The sequence below is a fragment of the Mixophyes fleayi genome, chromosome 6 (assembly GCF_038048845.1).
Source record: "Mixophyes fleayi isolate aMixFle1 chromosome 6, aMixFle1.hap1, whole genome shotgun sequence".
Classification (NCBI taxonomy): Eukaryota; Metazoa; Chordata; class Amphibia; order Anura; family Limnodynastidae; genus Mixophyes; species Mixophyes fleayi.
Window position 1 is genome coordinate 54,052,271 of NC_134407.1, and position 17,876 is coordinate 54,070,146.

At 38.9% G+C, this 17,876-nt stretch overlaps 1 protein-coding gene across 4 annotated transcripts in view; it reads left to right on the forward strand.

The window, feature by feature from the left end:
* P4HA1 (prolyl 4-hydroxylase subunit alpha 1) overlaps positions 1 to 16,547 on the forward strand; it is a 42,599-nt gene extending 26,052 nt beyond the window's left edge. Inside the window, exons 9-15 of one of the 4 annotated variants that reach the window (XM_075216575.1) lie at positions 1,196 to 1,266; positions 10,993 to 11,092; positions 12,215 to 12,268; positions 13,088 to 13,153; positions 14,606 to 14,674; positions 15,706 to 15,802; positions 15,923 to 16,547. In XM_075216575.1, coding sequence (XP_075072676.1) covers positions 1,196 to 1,266; positions 10,993 to 11,092; positions 12,215 to 12,268; positions 13,088 to 13,153; positions 14,606 to 14,674; positions 15,706 to 15,802; positions 15,923 to 15,993 — 528 coding nt within the window. In that variant the 3' untranslated portion in view covers positions 15,994 to 16,547. Of the gene's footprint in view, positions 1 to 238; positions 310 to 1,195; positions 1,267 to 10,992; positions 11,093 to 12,214; positions 12,269 to 12,332; positions 12,391 to 13,087; positions 13,154 to 14,605; positions 14,675 to 15,705; positions 15,803 to 15,922 lie in introns of all 4 variants that reach the window. The other 3 variants (XM_075216574.1, XM_075216573.1, XM_075216572.1) reach the window with 3 other exon arrangements.
* Positions 16,548 to 17,876: the final 1,329 nt, after the last annotated feature.

The following is a 17,876-nucleotide window of genomic DNA, read 5'->3' on the forward strand; positions in this document are numbered from 1 at the left end:
GTTGACCAAACTGACAATTAAACTGGTGTGGCCATCTTAAGACCTCTGCAGAAAAGTGAACAACCATGATTTGCAAAACATATATATTTAGCATATGATGAGTATATCTACCAGTTTTAATTTTAATATAGCTTGCTGTCCACTTTCATACCTTAATGTGCATCCAAAGGGCTTCTGATTGGTTGGGTGAATGCTAGCTAATGTTTGTTACAACTTATGTGATTGGTTGGCTTCACAGTTGAGGCGAGCCACCATATCAAATCCTATCACAGGAGTCCTGGAGACTGCACACTACAGAATTAGCAAAAGGTAAGATCAAAGTGTTCTATAACCCTCTGTGTAATGCATTTCTTGGGGTAGGCAGTGATCACTACATCAAAGAATTGACATAACAGGATTTAGTTCCTGCTATGTCAGTTTCATTCAGGAAGCGTCACTGTATGGGCAGAGTTATTTTTCCTATTTCAGGCTGTTTCTTTGGGCTTCCCCCTCCTCCTTTTCTATCCAGAAAATATAAGATACAGGCTGCTTCTTACAACTTTTAAAGAAAACCATCAGGAATAGTGGATAGTAAAATGCGCTTGATCACTTTGGATCTGCAGAATGAGCAGGCATCACCCTTCGGTTCTTCTGGAATATGATATTTTAAAGAACATCATCATGAATTCTTCATTTCAGATGATTGGTTCACAGCATGTAAAGCTTAGTCATCATGTTCATAAAGACTTGAGACATTGTAAAATCACACAAATGGTGTTTTTAATCAATACTTTTTTTTAAGTTTATTATCTCACCATGCTAACCAGAAGTAACCAAGGTTCTATTTGATTTTTGTCATGTTAATAGAAGGAAAAACAGAAGCCACCATTTTATTTTTATTATTTTTAATACCCTTGTACCATGAGGAGCTACTCTATTTTGATTGCCTTCCAGAAGCCTAAATAAACCTTGTTTTCTTTTAATTGGAACTAAAAGGACTTTTTGATACTCTACACCATTAAGTGATACATTTTCTGTGTCTCAAACAAAAAAGTGAAAGGACGTTAAGCTGCTGATCAAATATCAATTATCTTCCTGAGGAGAACCGAACTACCGCTTGCTTAAGACTAAATTCACCCAAACCAATCAGAACCAGTGGCACGGCACATATCACGCCTGCTCCCAAATTAAACCCCAGTCCTTTCTCTTTTTGTAGCTGAAACGGGCTACAGTTCATGACCCTCTGACAGGACAATTGACCACAGCACAATACAGAGTCTCTAAGAGGTAAGGTAAAGTCCTATAGACTTGGACATGTGCATTGGTGAGAATACTAATCCAGAGCCATTTGTGTCATTGTTCCCAAATTGTTAACAATGCAGCTAAGGAATTGGCTAAAGCTGGGTACACACTACAGTTTTTTCATCCAATGATCGTGCGAGCATACGATACAGGACTGTAATGTCTGACATCGAATTAGTTGATCATGTTTTATCTATAATGTTGTCTCCTTTTTTTTTTTTTTCTTCTCTATGGTTAATTGTCCACTTTGTTGCCAAGAACACGAGCGTTGTCTTTATTTGAGCAACTCATTATATAACGATAATCCTACTTTGTGTACAGTTATGAAAACAGTTGCCGAACATATTCTATACACGAAGCAGAACAAAGCAATGAATGGCAATGATGGTATTTCCTGGTCCTGGATGTTTGTGGGCCCTGAAGTTCAACCCACTGTGTAAATTGCTTTGCATATTGCTGCAGGAACAGCAGATGTCTGTACAGTGTTTATGGAGTCACAATTGTTTGAGCAGATGGTTATGACAGACCAAGATCTGACTGTAAACCGTGTAGGTGTGTGCGCATGAATTGGCATGTTCATTGGGAATTTTAGTCGTTGGTAAAATTGTTTCAGATATCACATCGGTAGAAAACTTCTGTACTGTGTACCCAGCTTAACTCTTCAAATTGTGGCATTTTAAATTGGCAGACCTGTTGTCATTGTAATCGCAGAATTTTCTCTTTTTCTAATCGTTTAGTAGGACCTACTGTAAGGGATTCTATTATGGCTGGGGGGGGCAAAGTTTTGGAAGCCATTTAATTTATAATGGAGACTTTAGTATGTCTGATATGTGGAGGTGTTTTCTACATACTGTTCCCTCACTGTAAATGTGTCCCAGGTAAAGCTTAATTGGATGACAGTGAGAGTAGGCATCAGGGCTCTGTGTTGATCTCTAAAACATGGGAACTAATTGGGTTTTTGTTTTGTTCCCTTCCACTGAAGACTCCAAGGACTTTTATTATGAATGAGCTTTCTAAGAATCTTACTTATTCAGACAATGTTTAATTATTTAGACTCCTATTTCCTTTCTCCCTTTGTTTTCTATTTAGATTTTAAACCCTTTACTTACTTCTGGTTCCTGAGTTCATAACATCTTTTAAATCAGGCTTTTTAAGCAGAGTAACCCACAGCAACCATTGAGACATCAGACGTTAGCTGTCATTAATCTAGTACATTTTCAGCTACTAAATCTAATGTCTATTTGCTGTGGATTAGAACACATTGGGTGCGATTCAATTAGATGCAAGTTGCCTCTTTTTTTTTTTTTTTTTTTCTGGTGAAATGTGACAATAGTAATTCAATTACAAGCCCCATGGTAATGATGGCGTCTGAAAATAGGACTTAATTCGCACATTTTTGCTCACTCCCCTAGGAGTTGCAAGCAAAAAAAATAAACCCTATTTTCAAACATCATCCTAACCGCGGGGCTTGTCATTGCATTACTCTTGGCACATGGAAAACTAATGTGTGAGGCAACTCTCATCTAATTGAGTCTCCCCCATTGAGTAGCGGTTTGACTTTTGTAATGGTGCTTTGGAAGGATACGATAGTATGTTTGTTTGTTATTATTTTAATTTGTATCCTGAAAACTTGGGCGCTACAATCTAATCATGTTTAAACAATGCTCACAAGCACTTACAGTCATTTATTTGTTTCTGGGGTATATGCATGTCTATATAAAGTTTACAAGTGATATCTTAGATCTTGCTGAATGTTTAACAATGTGATGACCATATGTACTGTATAAAGGGCTTCATTGAGAATATCAGAAATGGGCACGTGAGGAGCACTGAGCAGTTTTTATATAAAAGGAAATCTCACTCTCTTTACACTATAGAAGATTGGGGTGATCTTAGTCATTTGTAGTGTTTATTATTTATAGTACAAAATGAAGAGTGTTGCAGATCATTGGCTATTGTTTAAAACTGTTAATTTAGCCTCCTTGTTAGCAAAAGTTCTATCAGCCAGTACATAAGAGAGTTAAACACATTCAATTTCTATTTCCTTGAACATTTGTCAGTCTTGCTGTCCTAAGCACTTTATTTCAAGGCGGTACTGAAAACTAAACTGGGGAATAAAATTGTACTATTGAATATTCTATATAGTTACATTTTCTTCTGGATATAAACACCAGCTGCAAAGCTATGTTTTATGACTTACAGGCTCTGTTATGATGAGATGTAGCAGAACTTCTAACACCAGTCTGGGCAATATGCTGTAACTTTATGTATGCTGTGAATCTTATTTTGTAGGAGTGTTTTCTGTGGCACAGACATAGTGGATTCCTTGTGTATGTAGTTCCATCTTGAGATCTCTTCTATTTTAATACTCTACTTTTGGCCTACTCTGAATTACAAAGCTCCCTTGTGCACAGTACGTGGCAGAATAGGTGGAGTAAACCATACTCCCTTACTTAATGCAACAGGGCAGCCTGTGATGTCTCATACATGCAGAGTGGAAAGTACTGCTGTTTTCTGCTGGCATTCTAGGAATTCTGACTCTCAAAAGGGTTACTGTACTTTTATGACCGTCACAGTGCATATTCCAGCTCAGCCTCTTCTCCTCCTCCCCCGGCATATCCTTAGTTTCTACACTCAGTTTGCTATACTAACAAGTTTGTGGAGTGGTATGAAAAGCTATGGTTTAGATTGATATATTTACTTGTGTTTACATTATCTACATTTTAGCACAATTATTTCTCAGATGTAATCATAAAGTCTGGTATTGGGAAAGCTGCAATTCACAGCACAGCTGCGGAATGTAAACCACTTTCAGCAGTTCACTTATTTTATAATCCACAAATAGGCTATGTAGTCCCTTCATTTGATCGACAAATTAAGTTCTGTTCTGAAGTTTTCATGATTTAATATCATGTTTTCTTGTTGATGTGCGACTAGTCTTAATTTAAGATTAAGTTTAACTACAATCGAGGAACAAAATATAAAAAAACAATTTGGAAATGAATACTATAAAGTGATGTATGCAAAAGTCCTAATGTCTAGTACATAATCTACCATGGCTTAGATGGAGACCTGGGTGAGGGATGAGGAGGACCACTCAATTTGCTGATCTTTCCATAGGAACAGTGGCTAAAGTAATGTTAGCAAGTATGTTTGAGGAACAAACATCAAACCTAGAGCAATTGTGCAAAGGTTTTTTGCTTTTTCTTTTGTCCACTAAACATGACTGAGCATTGGTTAAACATGCAGCGCAGACAAGCACATTTATTGTGTAATCATTTTTTTTTACATCCGTTTTAATAGAAAAACAAGCAGACCTATACCATACAGTAAATTGGTACAATAAAGCTGTCTCACAAAAGGCGTGTGTATGTGTGCGTATAAACTTTTCCGTAAACATAGTTTTTGGGTGTGTTTTTTTATTTATTTTGTTATGTAAAATAAATATAAGGCAACATAGAGTGAAAAACAGGGGTCATTGGGAAGGGGGGGGGGAGGGGGGGAGTGGCAGGACTATGGTTCTGCCAGGAGTGGTTTAGCAATATGAGGTATATAGTTCCAGTGAGCTTGGAAGTATAGTGACCCCTAGAATATTGTTCAAAAGCAAAATTTGCCAACAATGCAGGCTGGTGGTGGCAGTAGGTGTGAGGTGTGTGTTGAAGGTATACACTGGGTCCCTTGTAATGTGAAGATACTGGAAAGTGTGTGAGTGTTGCTGTGCTTCCTACACAAGAAGCAGGTTTAGCATGAAACGTCATGGAAGCGCATAATTAAAAAATAAAAATATTGATGGAATACATTCAGTGTTGGACTGGGGCATGAAGGGCCCACCAGGGGACTGCAACGCTAGGGGCCCACCAGAGAGGGTGTGGCCAGCCATCATAAAGGCGAGACCAGACACTAGAGGGGGAGTGGACAGCCCACGAAGGACAGATAGCACCCATAGGGGCATATTCAATTAGCTTTCCGGTCCGCGGGATCGCGCCGGAACGGGCCACGTAGTCAATACACGGTACCGCAATAACGTGGATTTTCGTTCGCAGCCCATAGGGTTGTGAACGAAAATCTGCGTTAATGCGGTACCGTATTAACGGCAATAGTGTGCAGGATTCGCGGTAACGCACGTTACCGCGAACCGGAAAGCTAATTGAATATGCCCCATAGTGTAGTATATAAAGAATGCAGTGTGTATATAAAGAGTACACAGTCTTGACCTGCACTTTAGATTGGGCAGAACAGTCACCAAAAATCGGGATTGTCCCACTAGAATCAGAACATTTGACAGACTGTCCTACCTGTTCTTGTCACCACATGTGGCTGCTGGTTTCTTTAGTTGCAGCTTGTCTGGACCCTGGAATGTTGGGGGCCCTATTTTGAAAAAAAAATGGGTACATTTAGAAAATTCCAACCAGCCCTAGCGTTAAATCAATAGGACCCACAATTAATAGTTAGGCCTTCCTCCAACCCCAACATTAAAATAATAGTATTCATATTTAATAAATAAACCTATCTCCCTCCTCCAAACAAGCCCAGCAATAAATTAATAGCATGAAAAAACACACTACCGCGCAAGTGCAGAGAGCCCAGACGCGGCTCTCTGCACTTGCGCGGTAGTGTGTTTAACACAAGTGTCGCCGTCGGGGGTCAGCCGCATGGAAGCTCCGCCCTAACAGCGGAGGGGGCGGAGCTTCAATGCGGCAGGGCCTACCGGTGGATAGCCCTGCTCCCTGGCAAGCCAGTCTGAGGCTGAATACATTTTATATATACAAATACAGCCTATATGGCTACCAAAGCCCAGTAAACGAATTCTAAAATGATATTGTGAGGGTATTGTGTCCCTGCAGTATTATATGAAACCTCTCCTACTGTACTTATCCAGGGAATGATGACCTGTCTGCTAGGCACGTCCCCTAATCAAACCATTCTGAGATAAGGTATTTGGATTAATTGAAGTGTTTATACATTAGCCTGAACCATATACTCCGCTTCTATGAATGCTCACCTGTCACATTTGATCATTTAAGAAAAGCTTTCTCTGCCATTTGCTTGCAGGAACATAAAGCTCTATCTTTCCAATGGAAATGCATAAAAACTCCAGGAATATCAGAGTTAGTCAGAGGATTGCCAAATTATAAGAACAGAGAAGCTAATGGGGATTAGTCATGGCTAATCTGACAAATGTATGCCATATGGTTTGAATAGTTTCTGTGTTTGGACACAGATGAGTTAGTAATGTTATATGCAGATGGAAATTCGTTGTCTACTTTCATAATTTACATATACCCAGTTTGTTTTCATCTTGTAGATACGCCATTTGAGATATAGCCCCAGGTATGCAATTTAACGTATAATGTGAAGATTCTTTAAATATAGAAGTATCATTTCCCCTCTCTCCTCCTGACCCCCCTTTTCTCTCCCCCTTGCTTCACTGGCTCCCCTTTGTGCCTGTTCTGTTTACCCTCCCTTAGGATGTAAGCTCGTATGAGCTCGGCCATCTTCCCTCCTGTTTCCATACCTGTTCTTCTGCTCCGTCTTTACTGCATTAGCCTGCTTGGAGTTTCTGAAGTATTGGTATTTTTTGTTTATTGTTCTGTACTGTTTCATCCTGTATAGACTACTTTTTATACTGTGTACGGCGCTGCGGAAATCTTGTGGCACCTTAGAAATGAACGATAATGATAATAATCATTTGTTAAATGTTCAGTTTGTTGTCACAAATAAATGTTTGCATACTAGTCTATTAATGTACATCGGAGACATGGGCCATAATCTCTCTCCTTACTACTCCTTCCGTCCTTCCTTCCTGTAGATCACTATAGATGCAGAGCTACTTATAGCTCAGACACTTGTTCCCTTGCTACACTGCATTGTGAGTTTCTTTTTCACAAGTAAAAGGCAGAACTACAAATGATCACATTTACCTAAAGTGCTTAGTGAAGTTTTTTTTCTTTTCAGTGTGTGGGAAATTGTCACTTTACAACATCATGTTTAGTATTCTGTCTGCTACTGAAATACATCTTAATTAGCACTTGTTGAGTGAACATTATGGGAGCTTGTCCAATGAGTGAGTACTGTATGACCTGCACTGAGGCAAGCAATACACTGCATTAATGCACAATTCTGTTGCTTAACCATCTATTGTTAAACTGAAGAGTCTGGCAACAGCTTTGTTTTAAACCAGTCTGGTGACAAAGAAGCTGTTACATTGAAGTCTATATGTATTCAAAGCCACAACATTGACCTCTGAAATGGCACTATGCGAGTACAGACTTAAGAACTGTGATGGGGCGTAGTATGGGAACTAATGAGCAAGGGCATATAAGCCAAGAGCTATCATCAACATGCTTTATAATGACCTTGCATAACCTTATCCAGGTGACCTGTGCCAACCCCTCACATGCCCTGAGCCTGGTAAATGACGATAACCGTTGTTTGGCTACTTGCATGCAGCACATCTACATTGTCTTCACTTTAATTAATTAGCAATAGACAGCACAGAGACTAGTCAGATAAACACAATGCTAAAAAAATAAACATTTTATTAATAATTAATGTGACTTTGATATCACATCCATATTTATTAAAAAATTACATCCATATAATAACACAATAAAAATATTTTCTTTCTGAATCCAATACCTGTAATAATTTATGATAATAGATATCTATATAGTCAATTAATTTAGCCCAAATGTTTAATATCCCATTAGGGTTTTGTTGCCTAGAGTCCAGATGACAGTTTTGTACTAACTCCAATATAATAGGTTACTCACAATAACCCTTCTATATTAAAACGTGAGCTGTTAGTCTGTGTCTTATTGCAACACTTGGAGAAGATCACTTAAGTTCTACAATGTGTCCACAAGAGGGAGCTCTAAAAAAAAAAACTATTGAATGCAATCGTATTATATGTAGATTTTACTGCAGCCCAGATTTCCTTTAATTGCATGGAATGGTATCTGAAGCATAAACTGTGCATCCAAAAAATAAAATGTAACCTCTCAAGCACTATTTTAGTGCATGGTCTCTTTACAACCCACACCTGTGGAGGTCAAAAGTTTTATTTATGATTTATCATTTGGCAGGTTTGCGAATAGCACACTAAAGTAATAAAAACTGCTGGTGAATGGTTTAGGTCTCTAACAGTTGGCTGCTCACCCGCAGCCTTCATCATCATCACCATTTATTTATATAGCGCCACTAATTCAGCAACGCTGTACAGACTTTTTTTTCACCCATCCATTGTGGGCTTAGAGCTGAGATATTTTGCCCCTCCCCTATTCCTGGTTCTACTCTCTCTCCCATTTCCTGCTATATTAGTGTTGTAACCAAAATTGATTTTGCATGTCCTGCAATATTCCGGGTACTGATATATTCTGGGTACTCGCTGTTTGGCATTGCACAGTATGGGAGTCTTGACTTTTTGCTGTATCTGAATGTGCGTTAAATTGTAATTCAACAAATTCCATTGTGCTATCTGCTACCATGTTCTGGGAAGCCTATGAAGTAGTAGTTAGGGAACTGCATATTGACGTATAATATCAGCCTAGAACTAGGAGCTAAGGAGGGCCCAGAAAAGCACACACGACCCCACAATCTGGAATGGTCTTAATCTGAATTAGAGAGGCACTTAATGTTTTACTATAACGTGATGTTGAATGAAAGCTGGTGTGGGCGGAATATAAATTCTATACCATAAAGAATAAATCAAACCCCTTATTTGCACACAGACTTGGCCATTTTTAGATGGCCTCCATCCTAACTGTAATTAGAGAAGGGCAAATCCATTAGATGTTCAGATCAAATCTGTGAATGAAATGATGGTTTTTACAATCTCCACTCATTGGTTCAACAACCTGGGGGTAAATGTATCAAACTGCGAGTTTCTGTCGGGTTTGAAAAGTTGAGCTGTTGCCTATAGCAACCAAACAGATTCTAGCTGTCATATATTAAGTACATTCTACAAAATGACAGCTAGAATCTGGTTGCTATAGGCAACACCTCCACTTTTCATACCCGACAAACTCGCAGTTTGATACACTGACCCCCTGGAGTGAGGATTTTGATTAAGTTCTGGAAACTATTACACTCTTAAAAGCAAACCAAACCATAGGTCCTGATGATTTCTAAGCCTCTGTTTTAATAAGGATTGAAATATGAACTATAATTTTACACCCCAATTCTTGAAACCTTTGCCTTCTGATATGGAATGGGCAACTTTTTGTTCTGTTTTTTTTTTTTTTGTTGTCAGAGGCTTTTAAGAAATAGACCTTTCATTATTCATTCTATAAAAACTTGAGGTCTCCCTGCATTGGTACTTAGTCTTGATACAGAAATGGTTTTTGGCATGGTAGGATGAGGATTTTTTACTTCACCCTGTAAGTCAAGAAACTTGCCAGCTCCTTGTGCCCACAAGTGGAGCTCTGTACTCCTGCTCCACCACTGTAGTATAATTGGGTTCTTACTTTTTATAACCCATCCCTTTATGGAATAATACCAGATAAGGATATCCGCTGTCCCCTCTATTATTTTTGTCATAGTGTTCAAACCCTTACTTAATCACAGAAGTGCTGCTTGCAAATGGTACAAGGGCACCATATTGTTCCCAATATCTTTTGCTGATGATTTGGGTGGGGTACGAATTTACGGAGGTGATAAACTCACTTGCCCGACTCGTAATAAATGCTGACTGAGCTTAAGAATGACAAAACAAGTCCCCGACAGTGTGCTAAGAAATCACGATCAGCAGTAATAACGGCAGCCTGTTTTGACGTCCATTAAATTGCGACCTGTATATCAGTATTTTTAAAGTGGCAATGCCGTGTCCCTAACCCAAACCTTATTCCTAACCCTAAGCTTTAGAGGTAGCTCCGATGAGAAGTGACATTGCCGCTGTCTTATGCATTGAGAAGATACTCCAAATCCAACATGTTGGATTGTGCTAGAAACCACCTGCTAAAGTAGGAGTTTCCGTTTGGTAATACGCAAGATGAGACCGGAGTTTGGCCCTTCAACCCTCAGATCGAATTTCGGGAGTCTACCGGAAAGTATGGCTGCACTTATAAAGTCCTATATCCCAGACAATGCATGCACAGGATGTTCCCATCGGCCTCTTCTTGCTGTTGGCATAACTGGGGGGGGGAGGCTACACTTCTATGCTTTTCTGGTCTTGCCCATCCCTTGTCCCCATTTTGGAAGACTATTTTGTTAATATTGAAGTGACCTCTTTCTAAATCTTTGGCATACATCCGCTTTTAGGACTTGTATACCCACAGATGTCCATAGCTCTTAGCGCATTTGTTATAAATAGAACAATGGGGTGGGCTACAGTGGTACAATGCTGGTTCACCTATATAGGTCCACGGAGACTGGGTAGTTCCTTAGTCCCTATGTAACCAAGCTCACATAGCCTTGTGGGTGCCTATTCTGTATAAGTCACCTAAGCTATTGGTTCTGTAACAATGCTTTCATTTGCCTCTTATACTCAGCCTCATTACTGCGTTGAAGTTATGCATTACGTTATCTTATTTTAATATGTGCATCAATAAAACTTTAAAAATGTAGGCGGCTTGTTATCAGTGTAGATGCTTTGTGCGTTATGTCATTGTGCATACGTTGTACATATAATATACCTTTTTGAATAAAATATATGGGAAAAAACTGATGCTTGTTTGAGTAACATAATAATGTTTCCATTTCCTTTTACCCCAGTGCTTGGCTGTCTAATTATGAGGACCCTGTGGTTGCTCGGATTAACAAAAGAATACAAGAATTAACAGGGTTAGATATGTCCACTGCAGAAGAACTGCAGGTAAGTTCTAAGAATTTTTCGGGAATGCACAAATTATCATTGTAGGCTGAATACAGTAAAGGCACATTCATGTAATTGTGCCACGTATCAGTAGATATGCCTCTAACGAGTATATCTTGTGTGTGCTGGAGGGCTGGTGCAGTGATGATGGCGACTATCAGTGGCTGCTTCCGATTGGCTGATTGTGTATTTACGCCTCCAGCTTATGGTACTCAGATGGTCACAACTTCATATAGCTGCTAATGATTTATTTGCATTATTGCATTGATAACCCCGCCCCCTTGTAGCAGATTGTCCTTTTCATTTTAGCTGATTATTCAGATTAACGATTCCAGAACTCTTCCTGAAAAGTTGTTTCTTGCATGTGAGCATTTTGAAAATGCAACAGGATATTGATCCTCTACTCATTTGGCAATGTATTAAAGAACACTAGAGAATGTTGGATGCTGTAAAGCTACTTTTATATGCACTGTGAATTAAAAAATGATTCTCCTCCAGCTCATCTCAGAAGGTTCCCTTGGTGTTCAATAAATACTGCTAATGAGCACTTGTTTCAAAGCTGTGTTATAGAAGACTCTATAACTCTATAGAAGACTGCCAATTAGTACAAAACATAGCAATAATTGGTTTGGCATTCTAATTTCATTCATTTTAGTAGTGTGTAGAAACTGGACAGATTTTGGAAGAATTTAGCATTGGCCACCTTAAGGTTTATTGCAATATATGAAATTATACTTCCTTGTTTGCAATAGACTGTACATTTTAAAGCAACTATAAAGGCTTCTAACATATATTAGTATTCTTTAACAAACGTGAGGGTAGAGGACTGATTTCTTGTATGCAGCATGTGGCCACACCATTGTTGCACCCCAGGTTTGTTTTAATGGCGGTGGTGAGCACTGTATATCCCTTTCTGCCACTGCATTGCAGTCTGATAATCCCATTCACATACTGGATGCACATTGGCTCTTATCACAGTTCTGGTAACAAAGTAACTCAAGCATACAGGTTATTCTGTTATTGATTCTTTTAATGGCTGCACCGGTTACCTTCACTTAGTGATCTTAGTATCACATTGATATCTATTCACTCTCAGTCCGCACTGTGTTCTGCTTCTCATAGGTGGCCAACTATGGTGTCGGAGGCCAGTATGAGCCCCATTTTGATTTTGGAAGGGTAAGTGCAGGTTTCACATTGCACAGCTAAATATTCCCATGGTATTGTCTTTTATCTCTTTCAGGTGGCAAATTATGGAATGGGAGGACAATATGAACCCCACTTTGACTTTGCACGGGCAAGTAACGCTGTGAGGTCATGCAAGCAGCACTCTCACCTCTATGCTCTTACATATAACTGCAAAAGCCTATGAGCTGTTACTCTAGTGGAACAAACTTAAACGAGAAACTGAGCTGAAGTTGATGGGAATGCTGTTTCAATGATGCCTCTATTCTTGTGTGTCATAATGCGTCTTAAGTCAGTATTTTAAACTGTTCTAGTAGAGCAATGTATAAAACAACCACACTACAAACTAGAAAAATAATACTGAGAATACTTTACTTGCATGTGCAATTGATTTGCAGTTTTTAGTAATTTTTTAGTATATCTCACTGTGGTTGTTGATGCATGGGATGAAATTGTTAGTTTTTGACTCTCCACAAAACCTTTTAATTAAAAATCAGAAATTATGGTGTTTTAAGGTTTTCTTCAGACTTTAGTGAATGTTTGTGTAGTGTCAACTGTCCTTTTATATCTATGTATTCTGCATATGTTTTTAAGCATGTTTCTGACGTATCATAAATTCTATTCTATACTTTCCCAATCATCCCTAATCTGGTAACTGTTGTTCGGAATGTCCTTACAAACCAGATTTTAACATGTCCGATACAGGAAATGAAATCATTCTTCAGATTTCTGTGGTTACAAGGAATGTAAACGTGCATGTTGCTAAAGTAACATTTATTATTTCATACTAATGTGTTCTTGTGTATTCCACAGAAAGATGAACCTGATGCTTTTAAAGAGCTTGGTACAGGAAACAGAATAGCTACCTGGCTATTTTATGTAAGTTGGTGCCGAAGAACTAAACATTACACTTGTATTCCTTTATGTTGCCATGTTTGACTGATTCACCCCTCACATTACATACAAATACAACATACCGCACAACTGAAACTTTGAACCAACCAAATTGTCCCCAATCGTGGTCCAGAGCCTAAATTGTAATGATGCTGACCACAAATTGAAGTTTATTTACGAGCGTGCAAAACATGGGGTAGCACAAAGGCCATGATGTCAGCACCTTTGTGGGTGGAAAAGTTGTCATCTTCTACTGGGAGTAGCTGGGCGGAACAGGGCTGTTCCGTGTAGAGTGCGGGAAATGCATGAATGTGTATAGGTTTACCTTATGTGCAAAAATGAGAGGAGAGATCTCCAGTACTATTTTTGGAAAAGAAAAGGGTTTTCCACTTGTATTGTGAAACTTACTTAAAAACATAAATAAGGCTAAACCGAGCAGTGTCCTAGGGGGAAAACCATATTTGCTTAATTTTTAAACTTGCCCTCTAGGATATCCCAGAGGGGAGGTGTAAGGGACAAGCACGGGGGACGCAGTTTATATCATTACGCCCCACCCCCTGGTGCGAAAAGATATAATTGGCGTCATGATGACGCCATTTGCATCTCATAGTGTCATTGGGGGCTGCACACTTCCAAAGAAAGGGATGCGAGATCCGGGACTGTGGTTTACACTGCCGGGAGTAATTCAGGAGTCTGACGTTCTGGGGAGAGTAAGCAGACTGAGAACAGGTGAAATGAATGAATGCATCCAGTCATACTGCAGGCCCACAAACAGTAGGTGCAAACTGATTTTCTGGGGGCAGTTTCCAAGACTAGAATGTTGTGTGCATCTGTGAGTAGATGGGGACATGTTGTTTGTACAAAGCTCTCCATCCACATGCTTTTACTTTCATAACCAGCCTTTAATTTTATGCTCCTGACAGAACAATGTATGTTCAGTTCTCAGTTCTTCAATTCCTTATATGTAAAGTTGCATACGTCCCTTCTTATTGGAAACTTTTTTTTTTTTTTGCTATTGGGATATTTCTGTTTTACTGGTATTGTAATCTTGTAAGCCTCCCCGCCCAATTCTTTAAGAAAATCGTATCCCTAAATTATAGTCTGTGTAGAATATAGCTGAGTTTATAGCTTCCATCCTTCCAGTATTTGCACTTTAAGGAGTTTATAAATACTTTCCATACATTTGCTTTGATGCATTTTTATGTGTTTGCCGGTTTCTCTCTCAAACATTAAATAATTAGCATCCAAGTCGCCGTCCATCGACATCCCAGGTACTGCGGGAAGCATTGTGTGCAAGTTCATTTTGAATTGATGAACGTTTTATTTCTTTGACAAGTGGAAAAATGTACCTTCAAGGGGATCGCCTTGTGATCTAAACATTATATTTAGTCTGTCAAGAGGAGGCAGCAAAAAAAATGAAATGTGTCATTCTTGCAGATGAGTGATGTGGCAGCAGGTGGCGCTACAGTCTTCCCAGAAGTAGGAGCTGCGGTTTATCCTAAAAAGGTACAACTATCTGAAATAGTATCCTGTGACCGTATTTTCATTCTAGGTTGCAAAGTCCTTGATTATTTTATTTGCTACTAGTAGAAATTAAGGTGTTTTTGTTTTGTTTCTTGCATTAGTCCTGCATTAAACAAAGCTTTTCACAGAGGTTTTTCTAATGCTGGTTACAGATGGTATTTATTTGGCCCAAATATTGTAGTTTAGTCATAATTGCCAACATTGGCAATTGGTGTTTTGGGAGGGGTGGGCATGTTGGGGGCTGGGTGTGTCATTTGTCCCCGCCTCCTTAACAGCAATCAATTGTTTGGACCAATTACAGCAGGGGGCAGGACCACGATCACGGTGAGATTCACGTAATAAGCCACGCCCCCACCACCTTACTATTGAGCTGTTTGGTAATCGGGAGGTTTGTTTACTATCCCGGGAGTGCGGTAGGACTCCGAGAAATTCAGGAGTCTCCCGGACATTCCGGGAGAGTAGGCAACTATGAGCTTAGTGTTGCATATGTTATGGAGGATATACTTGGCTGTAGACTGCTAAGATGTATAACATAATGTGTCTGCAGTTGGTTGATAAATAGGCTGTCATTTCTGGCAGTTGGGAAAGCTCTCAATTATTAAAGTCGATAGAAGACACTGCATGTTATAAAAGTAGCTCTGTCCTAATGGTATAGACTCTGCATGTTATCTCCATTCTTATTTCATCATGTAGTTTCACAGACAGACTTGTTCTTAGTACTACTGAAAAAGACCACACAAAAAGGACTTTGATGTCATGGTTAGAAGTTAAAAGTGGACATGTCTGCTAATAAATGGCAATTTACGCAAGATCAATATCCCCGTGTCCTGGGAGTAGCCTTCCATGGATTTTAAAATACAAATGAATGTTTTCCTTTTTGTATCAACCTATAAAACATGCTTTCTATTGGTGATTGTACTATTAGGGTATTTTAGATTCAAGTTTTAAAATACTGCATGTCTCTGAAAAGGTCACGCACAGTAACTTATACTGGCACATATGTATATTTCTAGGGAACCGCAGTCTTTTGGTACAATCTGTTTGAAAGTGGAGAAGGAGATTATAGTACAAGGCACGCAGCTTGTCCTGTGTTAGTTGGAAATAAATGGGGTGAGTATGTGGATACATCTATCTAATATTACAGCCTGTTAGAACTCTCACACATACATATCTGCATGGTGTCGGAGTGGTTCAGTTAATTAAATTGACTCATTTCTTTTTGTATTGCAGTATCCAATAAATGGATTCACGAGCGAGGTCAGGAGTTTCGAAGGCCGTGTAAATTGTCTGAATTGGAATGACCCAACCCTATGTGAAAAAGAGAAACGCATCTCAGCCACAAAGCTTTCCAGACTGTACTTTGCCCAGTTTGCTAGCAATGAACTATAATGCCGTAGTCCGAGAAACCTTGGGGGAGAATCCTTTGCGGTGGACACGATCCATTATTTTTATTAAACCTATCTAATATGGAGATCTAAGTGTAGACAGTATTGCTAGTATACATTGATTAAAACGGGAGGTCATGCCATGCAAAGATCTGAAACCCTCAGGCAAAGAATGTCCCAACCTTACCTTTGTGCTTTGGAGACCCCAAGAGAAAATATAACAATGCAGAAATGTTTCATTGACCACCCACTTGGTGCAGGGTTTGTTTGTTTGTGTTTGTCTTTCATTCTATCTTCTAAAACGTCAGCACGTGGTTAAGATTTTCTAGGTGAGATTTATTTTTTACAATCATGTAATATATTGTGAAATAGCCTTTCTTAAAGTTTTACAAATATCTGATTTGAAGTTTAATAAAAACAAAGAGCCTAATTAGGTGTAGCCTCGCTGCATTTGGAAAAAGCTAATCGAATGTTGTATTCCTGGATTGATTTCTGATTTTCCTGGTTCCCTAACAAGTAATGGTGATTATTTTAGATATATTCCGAAGGCATTGAAAAATTATTGCTGTGTCTATCACCTGATAAATGTATATTGCGGACAATTTGAAATGCAAACAGGAGAAACTCTCTTAGTATTTGATTATTTTCTTTGACACGTGAAAATTGATCAATCCACCCTTAATAACGTACAATAATCAATTCATTTTAAAGTTGTGTGCAGTATGTTAGTAAAAGTATGGGGTCGAACTACACACTGCCTTAATAAATTCTGTACAGCAGGAGTACAAAAACCAGTAACATAGAAATTGTGCTTTATATTACATTGCTGCTCAAAGTGTTGGCAGTGGTTACTGGCTTTTGTTCTGTTTTGGGGCACGTGGTTGTGCCAACAGAAAATTTACATTTTGCTTTTACCACTTTAAAACTGCCCCAGCCAAATTGTGTGGGGTTTTTTGTTCCACCAACCCCGCCCCCATTTAATTTACATGTACCTGCACAAACTACATGGACTCACTCCAGTTGAAGAGGTACGATTATGGTCTGGTGCTTCAGTGATACGTTTTTGTAATTCAAAATCTATTTTTGTGTCAAAAAAATGACCTATTTATAACCCTTTTTAGATGACTGTTTTTGTATGTGTCTATGGGGGTTAGGGAATGTGAAGTGATCTTTATTTAGATAACTCAATGTAAGAACAATCGGTTCAAATAGTGACATTTATGTTGTCGTGCACTGCATCCTTCCCCTAATTACATTTCTTTACAAAAAAAAGTGTTGTGCTTTCTGTGAAGAGGCAGATTCCAAAGTGTAAACAGAATGTACCAACTGTTTCTGCATGACTAATAGAAGATTAATTGTGAAACAGATTGGTTAGATAGACAGAATGGACCCAAGTACAGGGGATTTTGATATCTTGCACCTTCAATCTACAGTTTCAGCGTTTGCTATGTTGAGCTCTCAGTGGTTCCGAAACTACTTAGAATTTTTGGACATAAACTGGTACAGGAGGTAAATAAAAATATTACCTGTACCTTGCTTTAACAATACATCGTTCTTGAGCAGAGTCTGTGTGTTGGGAAATACTTTCACCAAATACCAACAAAGTGCCACCTGTGACATGAAGCAACAGTTGGTTAATTTCTTTAGAGGGTAAATCGAATGTTCAAGGAAATGCAAACAAAGTTCATCATTTAAAGGAAAATATCCACACAATACCAGCAAAAGTAGTGGGAAACTGAGACCAATCCGAGAGCAAGGCTGGCACATTTATTCAACATGAACATGCTGCTTAATGACAT